This window comes from Momordica charantia (assembly GCF_013281855.1).
Source record: "Momordica charantia cultivar OHB3-1 chromosome 9 unlocalized genomic scaffold, Mcharantia_2.0 BLBB01000009.1, whole genome shotgun sequence".
Classification (NCBI taxonomy): Eukaryota; Viridiplantae; Streptophyta; class Magnoliopsida; order Cucurbitales; family Cucurbitaceae; genus Momordica; species Momordica charantia.
The window spans coordinates 19,033,476-19,048,502 of NW_028275167.1; the positions used below are offsets into that span (position 1 = coordinate 19,033,476).

General features: G+C 41.2%; 2 protein-coding genes across 5 annotated transcripts in view; both read left to right on the forward strand.

Moving 5' to 3' along the window:
• Positions 1-1,653: 1,653 nt before the first annotated feature.
• On the forward strand, positions 1,654-3,339 carry LOC148209144 (uncharacterized). Its single transcript, XM_088117426.1, has 5 exons — positions 1,654-2,069; positions 2,200-2,409; positions 2,629-2,792; positions 2,865-3,175; positions 3,319-3,339. Exons 1-5 carry the CDS (start codon positions 1,654-1,656, stop codon positions 3,337-3,339), a joined length of 1,122 nt encoding a protein of 373 aa, XP_087973552.1.
• Positions 3,340-10,821: 7,482 nt separating this feature from the next.
• The window catches only part of LOC111014106 (Zinc finger C-x8-C-x5-C-x3-H type family protein), a 41,505-nt gene continuing 37,299 nt past the window's right edge, over positions 10,822-15,027 (forward strand). The window contains exons 1-4 of one of the 4 annotated variants that reach the window (XR_015787312.1): positions 10,822-11,033; positions 11,773-11,962; positions 13,951-14,042; positions 14,150-14,245. Coding sequence is in view for 3 of the 4 variants with exons in the window: in XM_088117827.1 (XP_087973953.1) it covers positions 10,990-11,033; positions 11,773-11,962; positions 13,951-14,042; positions 14,150-14,245 (422 nt within the window). In the remaining variant the exon portion in view is untranslated. The remainder of the gene's footprint in view (positions 11,034-11,772; positions 11,963-13,950; positions 14,043-14,149; positions 14,246-15,027) is intronic. The other 3 variants (XM_088117827.1, XM_088117828.1, XM_088117829.1) reach the window with 3 other exon arrangements.

Here is a 15,027-nt window from a genome sequence, read left to right on the forward strand (position 1 = left end):
TAAGGTTTCTGCTTTGCTAAACTGTTGAGTATTGCTGTGGAAATGTTTGTTGTCTGAATATGCATGAGTTGTTCGGTGTATCTTGTGCGTTATTATACGTAGTAATGCTTATTGAATATTGATGTTGGATATTAAGTGTTTTGGGTGAACTGTGTCGGACTCCAATGGTTTAAAATTTGTTTGGTTATACTTTGTTGCGACGAAACTCATTGTGGAGCCGTTGTTAAGAAAAGTTATATTGTGAGAGCATGATTAGTTTATTATTTCATTATTAGAATGTTGTTTATGTTGTGGAAGCATGCTGAATTGTATTTGTGAGTTGAAAGATGCAGGGGTAATGGCTTAAGAAAGTATATAGTAAGACTCTGGTGAGAGTTGGATTCTTCGAGGAAATGAATGAGTGAGTATCAGGGCCTCGGGTATAAATGGTCGGGGGCTGATACGTCACTAATTGAGTATCGAGGCCTCGGGTAAAAACGGTCGAGGGTCGATACGAGGAGTCCTTTGGAAGGAAGGCTATTGGGGCCTTGGGTAAAAATGGTCAAGGGCCAATAGAGGGTGAAGTCATCGGGGCCTCGGGTAAAAATGATCGATGGCCGATGCAGCAGTGTCGGAGCTCTGGGTAAAAATAGTCAGGGGCCGACTCTTCTCGAAGGAGTTAACTGTGGAAGGCTAGGGTAGTTCTGATAAGCGTAGAGGTGCTTGAGTTGTTAGGGAGACTAGAGGTTGGTAGTTAGCGTGTTCCTGGTTGTGGTTGTCACCAAATTTTATGGAATGTGTCTATGTTTGAATGCATAATGTGTTGAAAGGCATGACTATGAATGTTTCATGATTTAGTTGAGCATGATGTGTGTGTGTGGTTGGTGAGGGCTACTTACAGAGTATATTTTATATACTCACCCCCCCCCCCCTCTACAATGATTGTTTCATGTGAAGGACTCGTGGGCGACCATGGTGATGAGACGGAGGAGACATGACGAGCAAGGACCATAGGCTGCTTAGTCACTCTTGCTTAGTTTAAGTTATTAGTTAAGACCTTATGTTATGGTCAATAAACTATTTGTTCGTATTTGAATAATTGGGAGGTTCCCAGTTGTTATTGATTTTATTTCAGGATAGGTGTCTATCTTAGTTCTCTACCATTCATTTAGTTTTGCTTAGTTTGAATAATAAAATTGCCCCGTGAGGTTGTCCACGGATGTTGTTGATCGATATTCTATGAAATTGATGTATTGTTGAATTGACCAGCAAGTGGAACTTGATTTTATATAATTGTTACATAGGGAGTTGGCATCATGCGTTTGGGGTTGAGTTTAATCAGTTGGGTAGTTAACGTGACCTAGAAGTGTGGGGGAAATTCTGGGTCGTTACAATTGGTATCAGAGCGGAGTTGTTCCTGTAGACTGTCCTAGAATTTAGGTCGATAGGGTATGGTCCTTGTTAGTTTCCTCGTCATCACCAGGTACGTTTCCTAGTTCTGTTGTTCGATCATGAATATCTTACATTTCTTATGGTTGAGATGTCATTGTTGTCTGATATTGGATAGGTTGGCGTGTTTTTCCCTGGTTCATTATATAGACTTGTTTGAACTTCGCACTTGTGTTGTTCATCGGTTAGTGCGTTAATGACCTTGGTGCTCTGTTCTTTTAGACAATGGCTTTTCGGCGGAACACGAGAGCTCACAACTATGAGGAACCGAATCCTAGGGGTGAGGGAGCAGCGGATCCGAATGTTCGCCCGGCAGTTCCTGGAGGGGTAGCACCCCCGGGCCCTCAGGCAGCTCCTCAGGGAGTTCTCCAGGTGAATCCCCAGGTGGCGTTGCTAGTTGAGGCATTGCAAGTGCTGCTGGATAATGCGAACGGAGCCGGTGGAGCTCGAGTGCAGCAGCCTCGCCGGGCACAAATTCTGCAAGATGAGGTTCAGTTTATCAGGGATTTCAAACGCTTTGGGCCACCCGTTTTCAACGGGGTGAGTGAGAGGCCTACTATGGCCGAGGAATGGGTCAGGGAGTTGGAAGCCCTTTATGTGTATTTGGGATGCTCCGACGATTTCAAGGTCCGGGGAGCAGTGTTTGCTTCGGGGAGAAGCAGTAAATTGGTGGGAGTCGGTGGCGGCAGCGGAGGATCACGCCAATGTACCCGTCACATGTGCAAGATTTAAGGACCTACTTTATGAGTACTATTTCCCCGTGACTGTCAGGAACGAAAAACGGGCAGAGTTTCTCCGTCTCACTCAAGGGAGCCTAACTGTGGCCCAATACGAGAGGAAGTTCACTGAGCTGTCCCGTTTTGGAATGCAATATATTCCTACTGAGCAATTAAAGATTGACAAGTTCATTGACGGTTTGCGTAGGGAGATCAAGGGGCTACTTGTCCTCAAGGAACCAACTACATATGTAGCGGCAGTCAGGTGTGCGTTGGTTATGGACAAATGTCTCGAGGAGCCTCAGTCTCAGTAGGTGATAGGCTCTAGCTCGGGGGTCAAGAGGAAATTTACATCGTTCTCTTCCAGTCAACCCTCAAGAGGACACCAGCATCATGTGCAAAGGCAGATTGCTCCTCCGGTGTGCCCCTCTTGTAAGAAGAGCCATGCTGGGCCATGATGGGTGGGAAAAAGAATATGTTACAGGTGCCAGAAGGAAGGACATTTCGCAAGGGAGTGTCTGATGACCGGCTCGAATACCCAAGCTTTAGGCCAGAGGATCCCTGCGACAGCGGCAGCTCAAGGTGGGACCCATAGGGCGCGCGTCTTCGCTCTTACCAGGGGGGATGTTGAGCATGCCATGGTCACAGGTACCTTCTCTTTGCGAGTCTTGAGCTGTGTGTATATGCTTGTGTTTTATTGCATGCGTGTTACTTTTGTAGGGACTGTTTTAGTGCTTAGTATGCCTGCTTACGCATTATTTGACTCTAGATATAGTCATTCTTTCATTGCTTCTACCTTTGTTCGACATGTGGACCTAAAGCTAGAATCGTTAGGCTTTTTGTTGTCGGTATCCACACCGTCAGGATCTGTGTTGGTCACTAGTCAGGTGGTGAAAGGAGGCCAGATCTCTTTCGATGGTCAGACCTTGGAGGTGAAATTAATCCAACTGGATATGCAGGATTTTGATGTGATACTAGGCATGGATTGGTTAGCTGCTAACTGGGCTAATATTGATTGCTCGAAAAAGGAAGTTAGCTTTCGCTTGCCCTCCGGACAAAACTTTACCTTTAAAAGAGTCAAGGCCAGGGTCCCAAGGGTGGTGTCGGCATTGAAGGCCAGCCATCTTCTCCAGCGTGGTGTTTGGGCCTATTTGGCTAGCATTGTGGATGCAAGGAAGGTTGTGCCAAGTATTGAGGCGGTTCGTGTGGTTAATGAGTTCACTGACGTGTTCCCTGAGGACCTCTCCGGCTTGCCTCCGTCTCGCGAAGTGGACTTTTGCATAGAGTTGTTGCCAGGGACGGCTCCCATCTCGAAAGCACCTTATCGAATGGCTCCGGCAAAGTTGAAAGAGCTGAAGCTACAGTTGGAAGAATTACTCGACAAGGGTTTCATCCGCCCAAGCCTGTCCCCTTGGGGTGCGCCCGTGCTTTTTGTTAAGAAGAAAGATGGTTCTATGCGACTTTGTATAGATTACAGGGAACTAAACAAAGTTACGGTTAAGAATAAGTATCCCCTACCACGCATTGGTGACCTTTTTGATCAGCTTCAGGGAGCGAAAGTGTTCTCGAAGATAGACTTGCGTTCGGGGTACCACCAGTTAAGGATAAAGGAGGCCGACATTCCAAAGACAACGTTCAGAACAAGGTATGGGCACTATGAGTTTATCGTGATGTCATTTGGACTCACAAATGCTCCGGCAGCCTTTATGGAGCTAATGAATCGGGTCTTTAAGGATTATTTAGATTCATTTGTCATTGTGTTTATCGATGACATCCTGGTATACTCCAAGACTGAAAAGTGTCACGAGGAGCATCTCAGACAGGTTTTGACTACACTACGAGAAAATAAGTTATATGCAAAGTTTTCAAAGTGTGAGTTCTGGCTGGACAAAGTGGCTTTCCTAGGTCACATAGTCACCAGGGAGGGTATTGCAGTAGACCCCGCCAAGGTAGAGGCTGTTAGCAATTGGCCAAGACCTAGTTCAGTTACAGAGATTCGTAGTTTCCTCGGCTTGGCTGGTTACTACAGGAAGTTCATCCAGAATTTCTCTCGGATAGCGGCACCGTTGACGCAGTTGACTCGTAAGAATGCTACCTTCGCTTGGAGCAGCGAGTGTGAGGAGACTTTTCAAGAACTAAAGAAGCGTTTGGTGTCTGCAACGGTGTTAACTGTCCCCGATGGGACGGGAGGTCTGGTGGTTTACAGCGACGCCTCGCGAAAGGGCTTGGGATGTGTGCTGATGCAACATGGGAAGGTTATAGCTTATGCTTCTCAACAGCTGAAGATGCATGAGCTTAACTACCTCACTCATGACTTAGAACTAGCAGCAGTGGTCTTTGCCTTAAAGTTATGGAGGCACTACCTTTACGGAGAGAGAATTCAGGTCTTCACGGATCATCAGAGTTTGAAGTACCTTTTCACTCAAAAGGAGCTTAACCTAAGACAGAGACGGTGGCTAGAGTTGGTGAAGGACTATGATTGTGAGATTAGTTACCATCCGGGTAAAGCAAACGTGGTGGCCGATGCTCTTAGTAGAAGGGCGGCAAGTGTGGCATCTCTTGTAGCGGTCTGCAGTCCAATGCACAGCGAGTTGGAACGCTTGGAGGTGGAGGTGACGGTGTATGATGTCTCCACGTTGTTGGCTCGACTCTCAGTGGAACCTAGCCTGAGACAGAGGATCATTGTTGCCCAAAAGGAAGACCCTCGCTTGGCTAAAGGCTTTAGTATGGTGGGCCATGAAGATTTCACTCTTTCGGGTGAGGCAGCTTTGCTTTTTCGCAGAAGGTTGTGTGTGCCAAAGGATTATTCTTTGAGGAAGGACTTACTGAGAGATGCACACAATACTCCATACTCGGTCCATCCAGGAAGCACCAAAATGTATCAAGACCTTAAGAAACATTATTGGTGGCATAACATGAAGAGGGAAATAGCTCAGTTTGTTAGCAAGTGTTTAACATGCCAACAGGTAAAGGCTTCAAGACAGAGACCTGCTGGATTGCTGCAACCTTTGAGCATACGAGTTTAGAAGTGGGACGATGTGGCTATGGACTTCATTACAGGACTACCAAGGACGGTTAAGGGATTCACGGTGATTTGGGTAGTTGTAGATCGTTTGACCAAGTCCGCTCACTTTATTCCCGGCAAGGCCACGTATACAGTAGAAAAATGGGCGGAACTATATTTGCAGGAAATTGTCAGGCTACATGGTATACCGGTATCCATAGTGTCCGATCGCGACCCGCGTTTCACCTCGACTTTTTGGCGGAGTTTACACAAGTCCCTGGGCACTAAGTTGGACTTTAGCACAGCGTTTCACCCCCAAACCGATGGTCAGACGGAGCGTGTGAACCAGGTTTTAGAGGACATGCTCAGAGCTTGCATGTTAGACTTTGGTGGTAGTTGGGACAAGTACCTCTACCTAATAGAGTTCACTTATAATAACAGTTTTCAGGCCACGATTGGGATGGCCCCATACGAGGCACTGTATGGGAAGGAGTGTCGGTCTCCGGTTAATTGGGACGAAGTCGGAGAAAGAGTTCTCTTGGGACCGGATTTGGTGCAGACGACTAACAGTGCCATTCAAAAGATCAGGGGAAGAATGCAAATTGCACAGAGCAGTCAAAAGAGTTATGCAGACGTCAGGCGTAGGGAGCTCGAGTTTGTGGTAGGTGAGCGGGTGTTTCTTCGTGTGGCACCCATGAAGGGAATTTTACGATTTGGGAAAAAGGGGAAGCTCAGTGCAAGGTTCATTGGGCCTTTTGAGATTTTGGAACGTATCGGCCCAGTCGCGTATAAGCTGGCTTTGCCACCATCATTGGCAGTGGTTCACAATGTGTTTCACGTGTCTATGCTGAGGAGGTCCATTCATGACCCTTCGCACGTTTTGGACCCTGAACCATTACAACTAGATGAGTCCTTGTGCTACGAAGAGGTACCTGTCAAAATTTTGGCAAAAGAAACCAAGTTGTTAAGGAATCGGACGATTCGCTTGGTTAAGGTTTTGTGGAGAAACCACCAAGTGGAAGAAGCTACTTGGGAGCGGGAGGACGATATCAAGGCGAGATAGCCTGAACTGTTGGAATAGTCAACTTTCGGGGACGAAAGTTTTTGAAGGAGGGAAGTCTGTAACGCCCCGAGTCCCTCAGGTTAGTTAGTCTCGAATCAGGAGATTTTTCATTTAATTTCCAAATTAATTGTTAATTAGATTTATACATATTTATCGGGCTCTAAATTCCAATTAAATTTATATTTACCGAACTTCGGGTAGTGGGTCTTGTTTTAAGATGGAATGGATTTCTTTTCTCTTGGGCTTGGACTTGTTGGGCCTTTATTGGGTTAAGTTGGTTTTAAAACAAAGGAAAAGAGGAAAAAGAAAACAAAACTTCATCTTCTTCTTCTCTCCTCCCTTGTTGCCCTAGCCGTCACCCACCCTTCTTCTTCTTCTTGTTCACCGGCGACCACACCTCACGGCGGCGACGGAAGCGGCGGCGCCTCCTCGAAACAGCAGCAGCGGCGGCATCTGTAGCAGCAGCAGCGGCGGCGTGACTTCCCCGACATCCCGGCGATCTATAGCAACGGCGGCGCGTTCCCCGGCGATCTGCAACGAACCAGCACCGCTCCCTGCAGTGTTCCTCGCGGCGGCACACGGCGACGGGTCAGATTCACGGCGGCACACGGCGAACGGGTCGTTAATGTATGTTAAATGGTCTCTAATGTGCTGGTTTTGTGGCGTTTAATATTAATTTTGTTACGTCGTTGTGCTCAATAACTCTCGTTGTGTTAATCGGTATACTTGGAGTAGTGTTGGATATATGTCGGTGAAAATGGTGAGGTTTCTACTTTGCTAAACTTCTGAGTATTGCTGTGGAAATGTTTGTTGTCTGAATATGCATGAGTTGTTCGGTGTATCTTGTGCGTTATTATACGTAGTAATGCTTATTGAATATTGATGCTGGATATTAAGTGTTTTGGGTGAACTGTGTCAGACTCCAATGGTTTAAAATTTGTTTGGTTATACTTTGTTGCGACGAAACTCATTGTGGAGCCGTTGTTAAGAAAAGTTATATTGTGAGAGCATGATTAGTTTATTATTTCATTATTAGAATGTTGTTTATGTTGTGGAAGCATGCTGAATTGTATTTGTGAGTTGAAAGATGCAGGGGTAATGGCTTAAGAAAGTATATAGTAAGACTCTGGTGAGAGTTGGATTCTTGGAGGAAATGAATGAGTGAGTATCAGGGCCTCGGGTATAAATGGTCGGGGGCTGATACGTCACTAATTGAGTATCGAGGGCTCGGGTAAAAACGGTCGAGGGTCGATACGAGGAGTCCTTTGGAAGGAAGGCTATTGGGGCCTTGGGTAAAAATGGTCAAGGGCCAATAGAGGGTGAAGTCATCGGGGCCTCGGGTAAAAATGATCGATGGCCGATGCAGCAGTGTCGGAGCTCTGGGTAAAAATAGTCAGGGGCCGACTCTTCTCGAAGGAGTTAACTGTGGAAGGCTAGGGTAGTTGTGATAAGCGTAGAGGTGCTTGAGTTGTTAGGGAGACTAGAGGTTGGTAGTTAGCGTGTTCCTGGTTGTGGTTGTCACCAAATTTTATGGAATGTGTCTATGTTTGAATGCATAATGTGTTGAAAGACATGACTATGAATGTTTCATGATTTAGTTGAGCATGATGTGTGTGTGGTTGGTGAGGGCTACTTACAGAGTATATTTTATATACTCACCCCCCTCTACAATGATTGTTTCAGGTGAAGGACTCGTGGGCGACCATGGTGATGAGACGAAGGAGACATGACGAGCAAGGACCATAGGCTGCTTAGTCACTCTTACTTAGTTTAAGTTATTAGTTAAGACCTTATGTTATGGTCAATAAACTATTTGTTCGTATTTGAATAATTGGGAGGTTCCCAGTTGTTATTGATTTTATTTCAGGATAGGTGTCTATCTTAGTTCTCTACCATTCATTGATTTTTGCTTAGTTTGAATAATAAAATTGCCCCGTGAGGTTGTCCACGGATGTTGTTGATCGATATTCTATGAAATTGATGTATTGTTGAATTGACCAGAGGTGGAACTTGATTTTATATAACTGTTGCATAGGGAGTTGGTATCATGCGTTTGGGGTTGAGTTTAATCAGTTGGGTAGTTAACGTGACCTAGAAGTGTGGGGGAAATTCTTGGTCGTTACACATTGAGAGGGGGCACTGCTACCTCAAGGTTAGCAGCAACAAGAACCTCATCTACTATTTCCTCAATCCTCACATTTGGTGGAATACGCTCGGATTTGGGTTAGGCGAATTCATGTTTGCTTCAGCTTGGGCTCTCTTTTGTTCTATTCCATTTCTATGGGATGTGTGTTCTATCTCGTGATCTATAATATATTCCAAGCTCTCAAAATCGTTCATGCACCTACAACCACGCAAAAATGTGAGAAAGAGAAAACTCGATTAAAGACCGTATCGACAAAAATGTGGTACTCTACTGAATGCACTCTAATTTAAAGTTAGAACTCAAGGTGGGAGCAAATGGGTATGGAGCAAGTAAAGTAAGGAAGCATTTATCTCGAGGCGAGAATCTACTTGGGTGTGACTGTGTACCGAATTCTCACAAGGAGTTCTGTAGGAAAATCCAACTTACTTTTTTTTAGGTTTATCTCGAGGTGAGAATCTACTTGGGAGGCGAGAATCTACATTAATTAAATTTGCTAGATTAAAATTAAATTTGCAGTATTGAATGACGACCAGTTTTTTGTAAAATTTACTTTATAAAAATAATATTTTCAATATCAATTGAAGAGAAGTTGTGAATTAAATGTGGATTTGTAAAAAGAACCTAACATTAGAAATGCTAATATTATTTGTCTAAAATATCAAAAAATAAATTAGAAATCATAATTGTAAAATTGGTGAGAGCATAAAGATATTGAGCGCTAAATAATGTAAATTTACCCACCAATAAACATTGAACATGGTGGTATAGGAGTTAAAAAGGAATATGAAAATTCTTTCAAAAAAAAAAAAATAATATGAAAATTATATAATGAACGTATACCATTTTTGTTTTATATATTGATACATGCATGTATATATACATGCATATATATTTTGACAAATAGATATGATATAATAGTGATATATGACCAAAGTGAGTAGAGTTCAGCGATAATTGATATATATCTCAAATCAAGAGATTGTGAGTCTTCCAACCTACATGTTGTACTAAAAAAAGTAATGGTATATGAAAAGAAAATATTTACATCGATATTGTGATTTATAAATTCGATATCCAAGAATTTCCACCTAAGTCTGCCTTTAAAAATCTTGGTCTAATTTTAATTGAAAAATTCCATAACTTATTTACCTAGAGAAAAAGAAAGTTGTTAATGTTAGGGATGAACTTTGGGAAATTGAGTCAAATAACCTTCAAAAGTTTTTGAAATGCTCAAATGACCCACCCCTCAAAATGTGCCTAATGACCCACTTGAATATTTAATTAATTTTAAAAGGTAGTGAAATTACAGTACTACCTCTTATTCAAAAAAATCAAACCGTTCGCAAGTTTCCTCCTTTGTTTCTTCCGTCGATTCAATTTTCCTATGTTTAGATGAAGGAATACATGTATAATACTGCATCAATTTAGGTATTTTCCATCGATTTGGTTCCCTATTTTTTCTTCATTTTTTCGTTCTTGGTTATTCTGTTGGAACTGAGGTATGTGGGAAGTTGATTTGAAATGATTGAGGTGGTGTGGTGGGAGGTTGTAGAAGAAATATTTCGGGTGAAGTGGGATGGACCTAGATCGAGGTTGACGAAATTTGAAACGTCGCTCAAGGTGTGGTGCTCTCTGTCAGTTTTCTCGAGTTCAACCTCGGGTAAGGTTGAGCTCGAGATAATTGAAAGAAGCTCAACCTCGAGCAACATTTGGATGAAATTTCAAAGGTCGTCCGAGGTTGGGCCCGAAAAGTTCACAGAATGTACATACACTATACAAAAATTTGAAAGTCGATAGTGGTTTGGTGCTCTCAGTCATTTTTCTCGGCTTCGACCTCGAAGGAGGTTGAGCTCGAGGTCTTCGGAAAAGGTTGAACCTCGAGGTTGAACATCTTTCGAATACCTCGGGCACATCCTCGAGGTTGAGCCCGAGGTATTTGAAAGAGGCCTCAACCTCGAGGCTCAACCTTGAGGTAACCTCGAGGCTTAGCCTTTTCCGAAGACCTCGAGCTCAACCTCGCTGAAGTCGAACCTGAGAAAAATTGACAGAAGCTGAACAAGAGTGATGTTCCTTCTTCTTCTTCAACCTCCCACCACACAACTTAGAACTGCTATCAACCTCCCACAGATCTCAATTTTAGCATAACAACAACGAAGGAAAAATCAACAAATAACATGGAACGAAAAAAAGTAAAATTGGACAACGAAATCGACGGAAAAACGAAAATGCAGTAGAAATTCGAAGGTAACTGAAGTGGCTGAAAACGAAGAAGAAGGGGAAACACGGGAAATTAAAGCAGAGAGAAAGGGGGAGCGAACCGTTTGATTTTTTGAACAAAGGAGTAGTACTGTAATTTCGCTACCTTTTAAAATTAATTAAATATTGAAGTGGGCCGGACATATTTTGAGACGTTAGGTCATTTGAATATTTGATAAAAGGTCATTTGAGTCATCTTGATCAACTTTCTACTAAAATATTTGATAATTACAAAAGAAATAAAAAAAGTACGACTGCAAGTTTTTTTCCAAAAGGAATCACACCGCCTCCGACTGGAGAAGTTACCGGAAAGAACCGAAGGACTGAGAGATTTGAGCGGGAAGAAAATCTTGAGCTGAGGGGACGGAGAGAAAACATGCAGTACAAGAAAGACCTCTGCAGAAATTTTCAGCGTGGCAGGTATGGTGAATTTCCTTCCTCTTTCATCGCCATATTCGACAATTTGATCCTATTTTCATCTTACCCGGATATTGCTATTTAGTGCACTGAAGACGATGAGAATTTTGTATAATTTGATCCGACCCAATATGATGGATTAAGTGGGTTTTGTTTCTCTTTCTGAAACCTACAAGTGATTAATATTTAAGCTTGTTTAGGAGTGTTGATTTTGGCGAGACGAGAATCCTCATTCTCGTGGAGTCTTGGTTGGGCAAAGACAAGTTCTGGGGAAGGAAGAGATTTTTTAATTTCCCAAGTTCGTTTATTGGATTTATAAAATGTGAGAGTGATTGGATAGGGAGTAGCACCCTTTCAAGTAGAGTTAAAGATTGGTCCAAATGCAGTTGGCAATGCACGATGAACAAATTCAAATTTGGAGAAACCTTTTTGTTGCATCATGATGGAATCTCGTTATTTTGTTCTCTAATAGAAGAAGATACATTTTCTTATATACATTTTTAAATTTGTAATAATTATGTTATTAGACCTTAATGACCTAACCAAAAAAAGAGAGAGATTAGAATCGTCTATTAGATTAGGAGAAAATTATTTTTCTTTAATATCTTGCTATTAGGCCTACTTTTTTGGTTCATTCTCTCCCCAGGGTCCTCACCCAATTAAATAATATTATGTTTTTCCAAGCCAGTTACTGATGGAACTTATTTATGTTTATGTGCTGCTTCAATCTGTCCTATTTCAGTTGCAAATATGGTGAAAGGTGTAGATATATCCATGCCACTCAGCAACCACAAAACTCAGGTAGCTTTGGCTTTGGGATGCAAACTAGTTCACAACATCAGCAAAAACCTAATCCCTTTGGATTTGGAGTTCATAGCACCGGTCAGTCTAAAGCAGCTGCTGATTTTGGATCGAAACAAAACCAATATAAGGTCATTTCTCATCTTAGAGATCTTTTGATAATGGATGTTTGAAGTTATAATCAGCAACATTATTATTATTATTTTTTTAATCATAAACAAGAATATATTGTTAAAATAAGAGGTAATGTCTATATAAGGAGTTAGAGATAAGGAATCCTTCACATAAAAGAACATTAGATTACATGAAAGAATACCAGTTAGTATATAGTTACGCAACAGAAGGCCCAAGAATGCCCAAAAAAGACATAATATTGTGGGAGTAATACTAACTCTAGCCTGTGTTTATATGTTTGTCTGTCTGTTTTTTTTTTCTTTTCAATCATGTCTTGCATCACTCTGAAATTGAAACCTTCTAGTGACTTTTATCCCTTCCTCAATCTCTTATATTCTTAAAAGTCTAACTTAGTGTAGTGCATTGGTCCTTTATAGTTAAAACATAACTGTGGGTATATTCCTCGTGTGTGTTAGGCTAAAAATAGATCTTTCAAATTTTATTTGATCCTTTCTGTAGTAGTAGTGTAGAAAATTGGAAGGAAACTGAGCTTTCATCAAATTGGACAGTTTCGATCACAGATAAAAAAAGAAAAAGAAAAAGAAATCCCAAACAAGCAAACTTAACCACCGATGCACTGTAAATCAACAGTTCAATTTGATGAATTGAAGAATAAGATAATAAACAAATGAAACAAGCAAAATGAAGAATAAATAGGGCCAATTTATCACCGTCTTTACACTTTATTGGCTGTTCACCATCACAAGTTACAAAGGAAATTCTTGACTTGACCCTGCTCCAAAATATCTTTATCATCCACCTTGTATGCTATCCTTGTTCCTTAGGTGCACACAAGATGTTTTTTTTCCTTCTTTTTTTTTTCCATAATTGGCCATTATTCACTTGTGAGTTGCAACTTTGTGTGATAGCCCATTACCACTTTCAAGCAGAGTACTACCACTAGTTGAATCGAAATGCAGTTGAATAGACTCTGCTGCTTGGAAAATAAAATTTTTATAGATATTATAAAATTTGTAAATGTGGCATGGGTCATCATTTGTCGACACTAACCACCTTGGGAGAGCTGAGAAGCATTGTCAGAAGGGTTGTGTTATGTTTGTTGTTGATTGGAAATAGACACGGTTGGGTTAAAACATCATGCTGTTGGCTCCATGCATTGACATTGGAAAGGCATAAGCATTCCACTTTTCACACTTGCTCTTGACTTGTCTTATGTCTTCCATTCTATCCACGGGCTTAGTTTAGGCAGAATCAGCTTAGGTGTGAGACTGTTTTTGAAAAGAGCTGGTTTTTGTGCTGAACAGTTCAATTTTTTTATATTCAGATTAGATTTTGTGTTTCCATACTTTTTTTTGGTTCTATGACTAAACATGATTGTAGGAAATTATTGATATTAACCAAGCCTTCGAGAAATCAATATGCTTATGTTTAGAGGGGTTGAGAGCTGGGAGGATTAGGGGTGGATTCTTTGGAATATTGGCTTTTTGGCTGTTTTGGGGGGCATTTGGTTTGGGAGAAATAGTATGATTTTAGAGGGGTAAGAGGTCTTGGGAAGAGATTTAGTCTCTTGCTAGGTTTAATGGTTCTCTTTTAAGCTTCAGACTTTTGTAATGGTTCGCCAGACCTCATTCTGTTGGATTAGAGCCCTTTATTTATAGTTAATTTTATCCCGACTTCTTTTTTTGGAGAGTCTTTTTGTATGTCCTTTTGTATTTTTTCATGTTTTTTTAATGAAGGCTCTGTTTTTAAAATTGCAAGCTTATGTTGCATGCATCCATGATATTTATAATATTTTTCTTTTTAACAACCCAACAATGTCAACAAACTAAATCTCCTAAGAAGTTACCATTGGATCTTATGGCCCTGGAAAAGAATATTTCTCTTCTATGAGGGGTTAGAAAATGAAGGCTTAAATAAATTCTCTCTCTGTTTTATGACTGAGATTATATTCTGAATTTAACTTGTGAAAGCTTCTTTCCAATAGCCATTTGAAAATAAGTGGACTCGTTCTTCCACACCTTCTGGAAATGCTCCTTCTCAAAAATCAGACAATCAGCCCCCATCAGCTAATCACAAGTGCGTGCCCAATCTTTTGGTCATCAAAATTATGTTTACTCTGTTTGCTGCTGTTTAGTCATAAATGTCAATCACTTAAAATAAATTGCAAATTCATGTATATGAAGATGCACAGATGGGGAGTCTTGCAAGTGCCAAATTGTTGAAGATTTTCAAAACGAGAGGCCATTATGGAAACTGACATGCTATGGCCACAGTAAAAGGTCTGGTCATGTCACAAACTCTTGTCATTATACTAAAATATTTATTCTGAATCCTTCCCTACAGAATAAATTTTTTAGCATCAACCAATCCTGCTATTGATGTTTATGTATTTTTCATTGAAAACAGAAACTTGGAATCCTTGTTTGAATACAATTTTTTTAAGATTGCATCTAAAATTGCTTCTAAAGATTGCATCTAATGCATATTTGGGTTGGAATACTTTTCATCAAAGAGCATTTTCCTGATAAATATATCTTCATATTCATTTTGTAAGAAGAGATTTATTTCTTTGTTGGATATTACAGGTGCCTAAATCTCCATTTTGGTTCATTTGAGTCTTCTTCCAATTAACCACCATGTGTGAGTCACTGTTTGTGTATGGAACTTCCGAAATTCATGAGACTGGCAAGGGAATGGGATTATTCTCAGATGACTTATTGAGATTTTTCATTAAGAAAACCAGCAGAAAAACAGAGAACAAGTCTTCCTAGCACTTAAAAGAGACTAGGTTTCTCTCTTTCTTAGAACAAGTCTAAGTCAAACACAACCTGAAAATCATGTGAATTATGGTGTCTTCCCAGACCTCATTCATGAGAGATTGGAAGGTGGACAGAGTGTTGGTTAGGCCGAATGGCATGACCAAAAATTCGTAGGGGCCCTTATGGGTGCGAAATCCTCTCTTTGATACATCTTCTGCTTAGTGTTTATAAAAGCTCGAGGCGCACTAAAGTGCAATAGCTTTCTTGGGCTTAAGCGCCAGGTCCAAAAAAAAGCACCTATA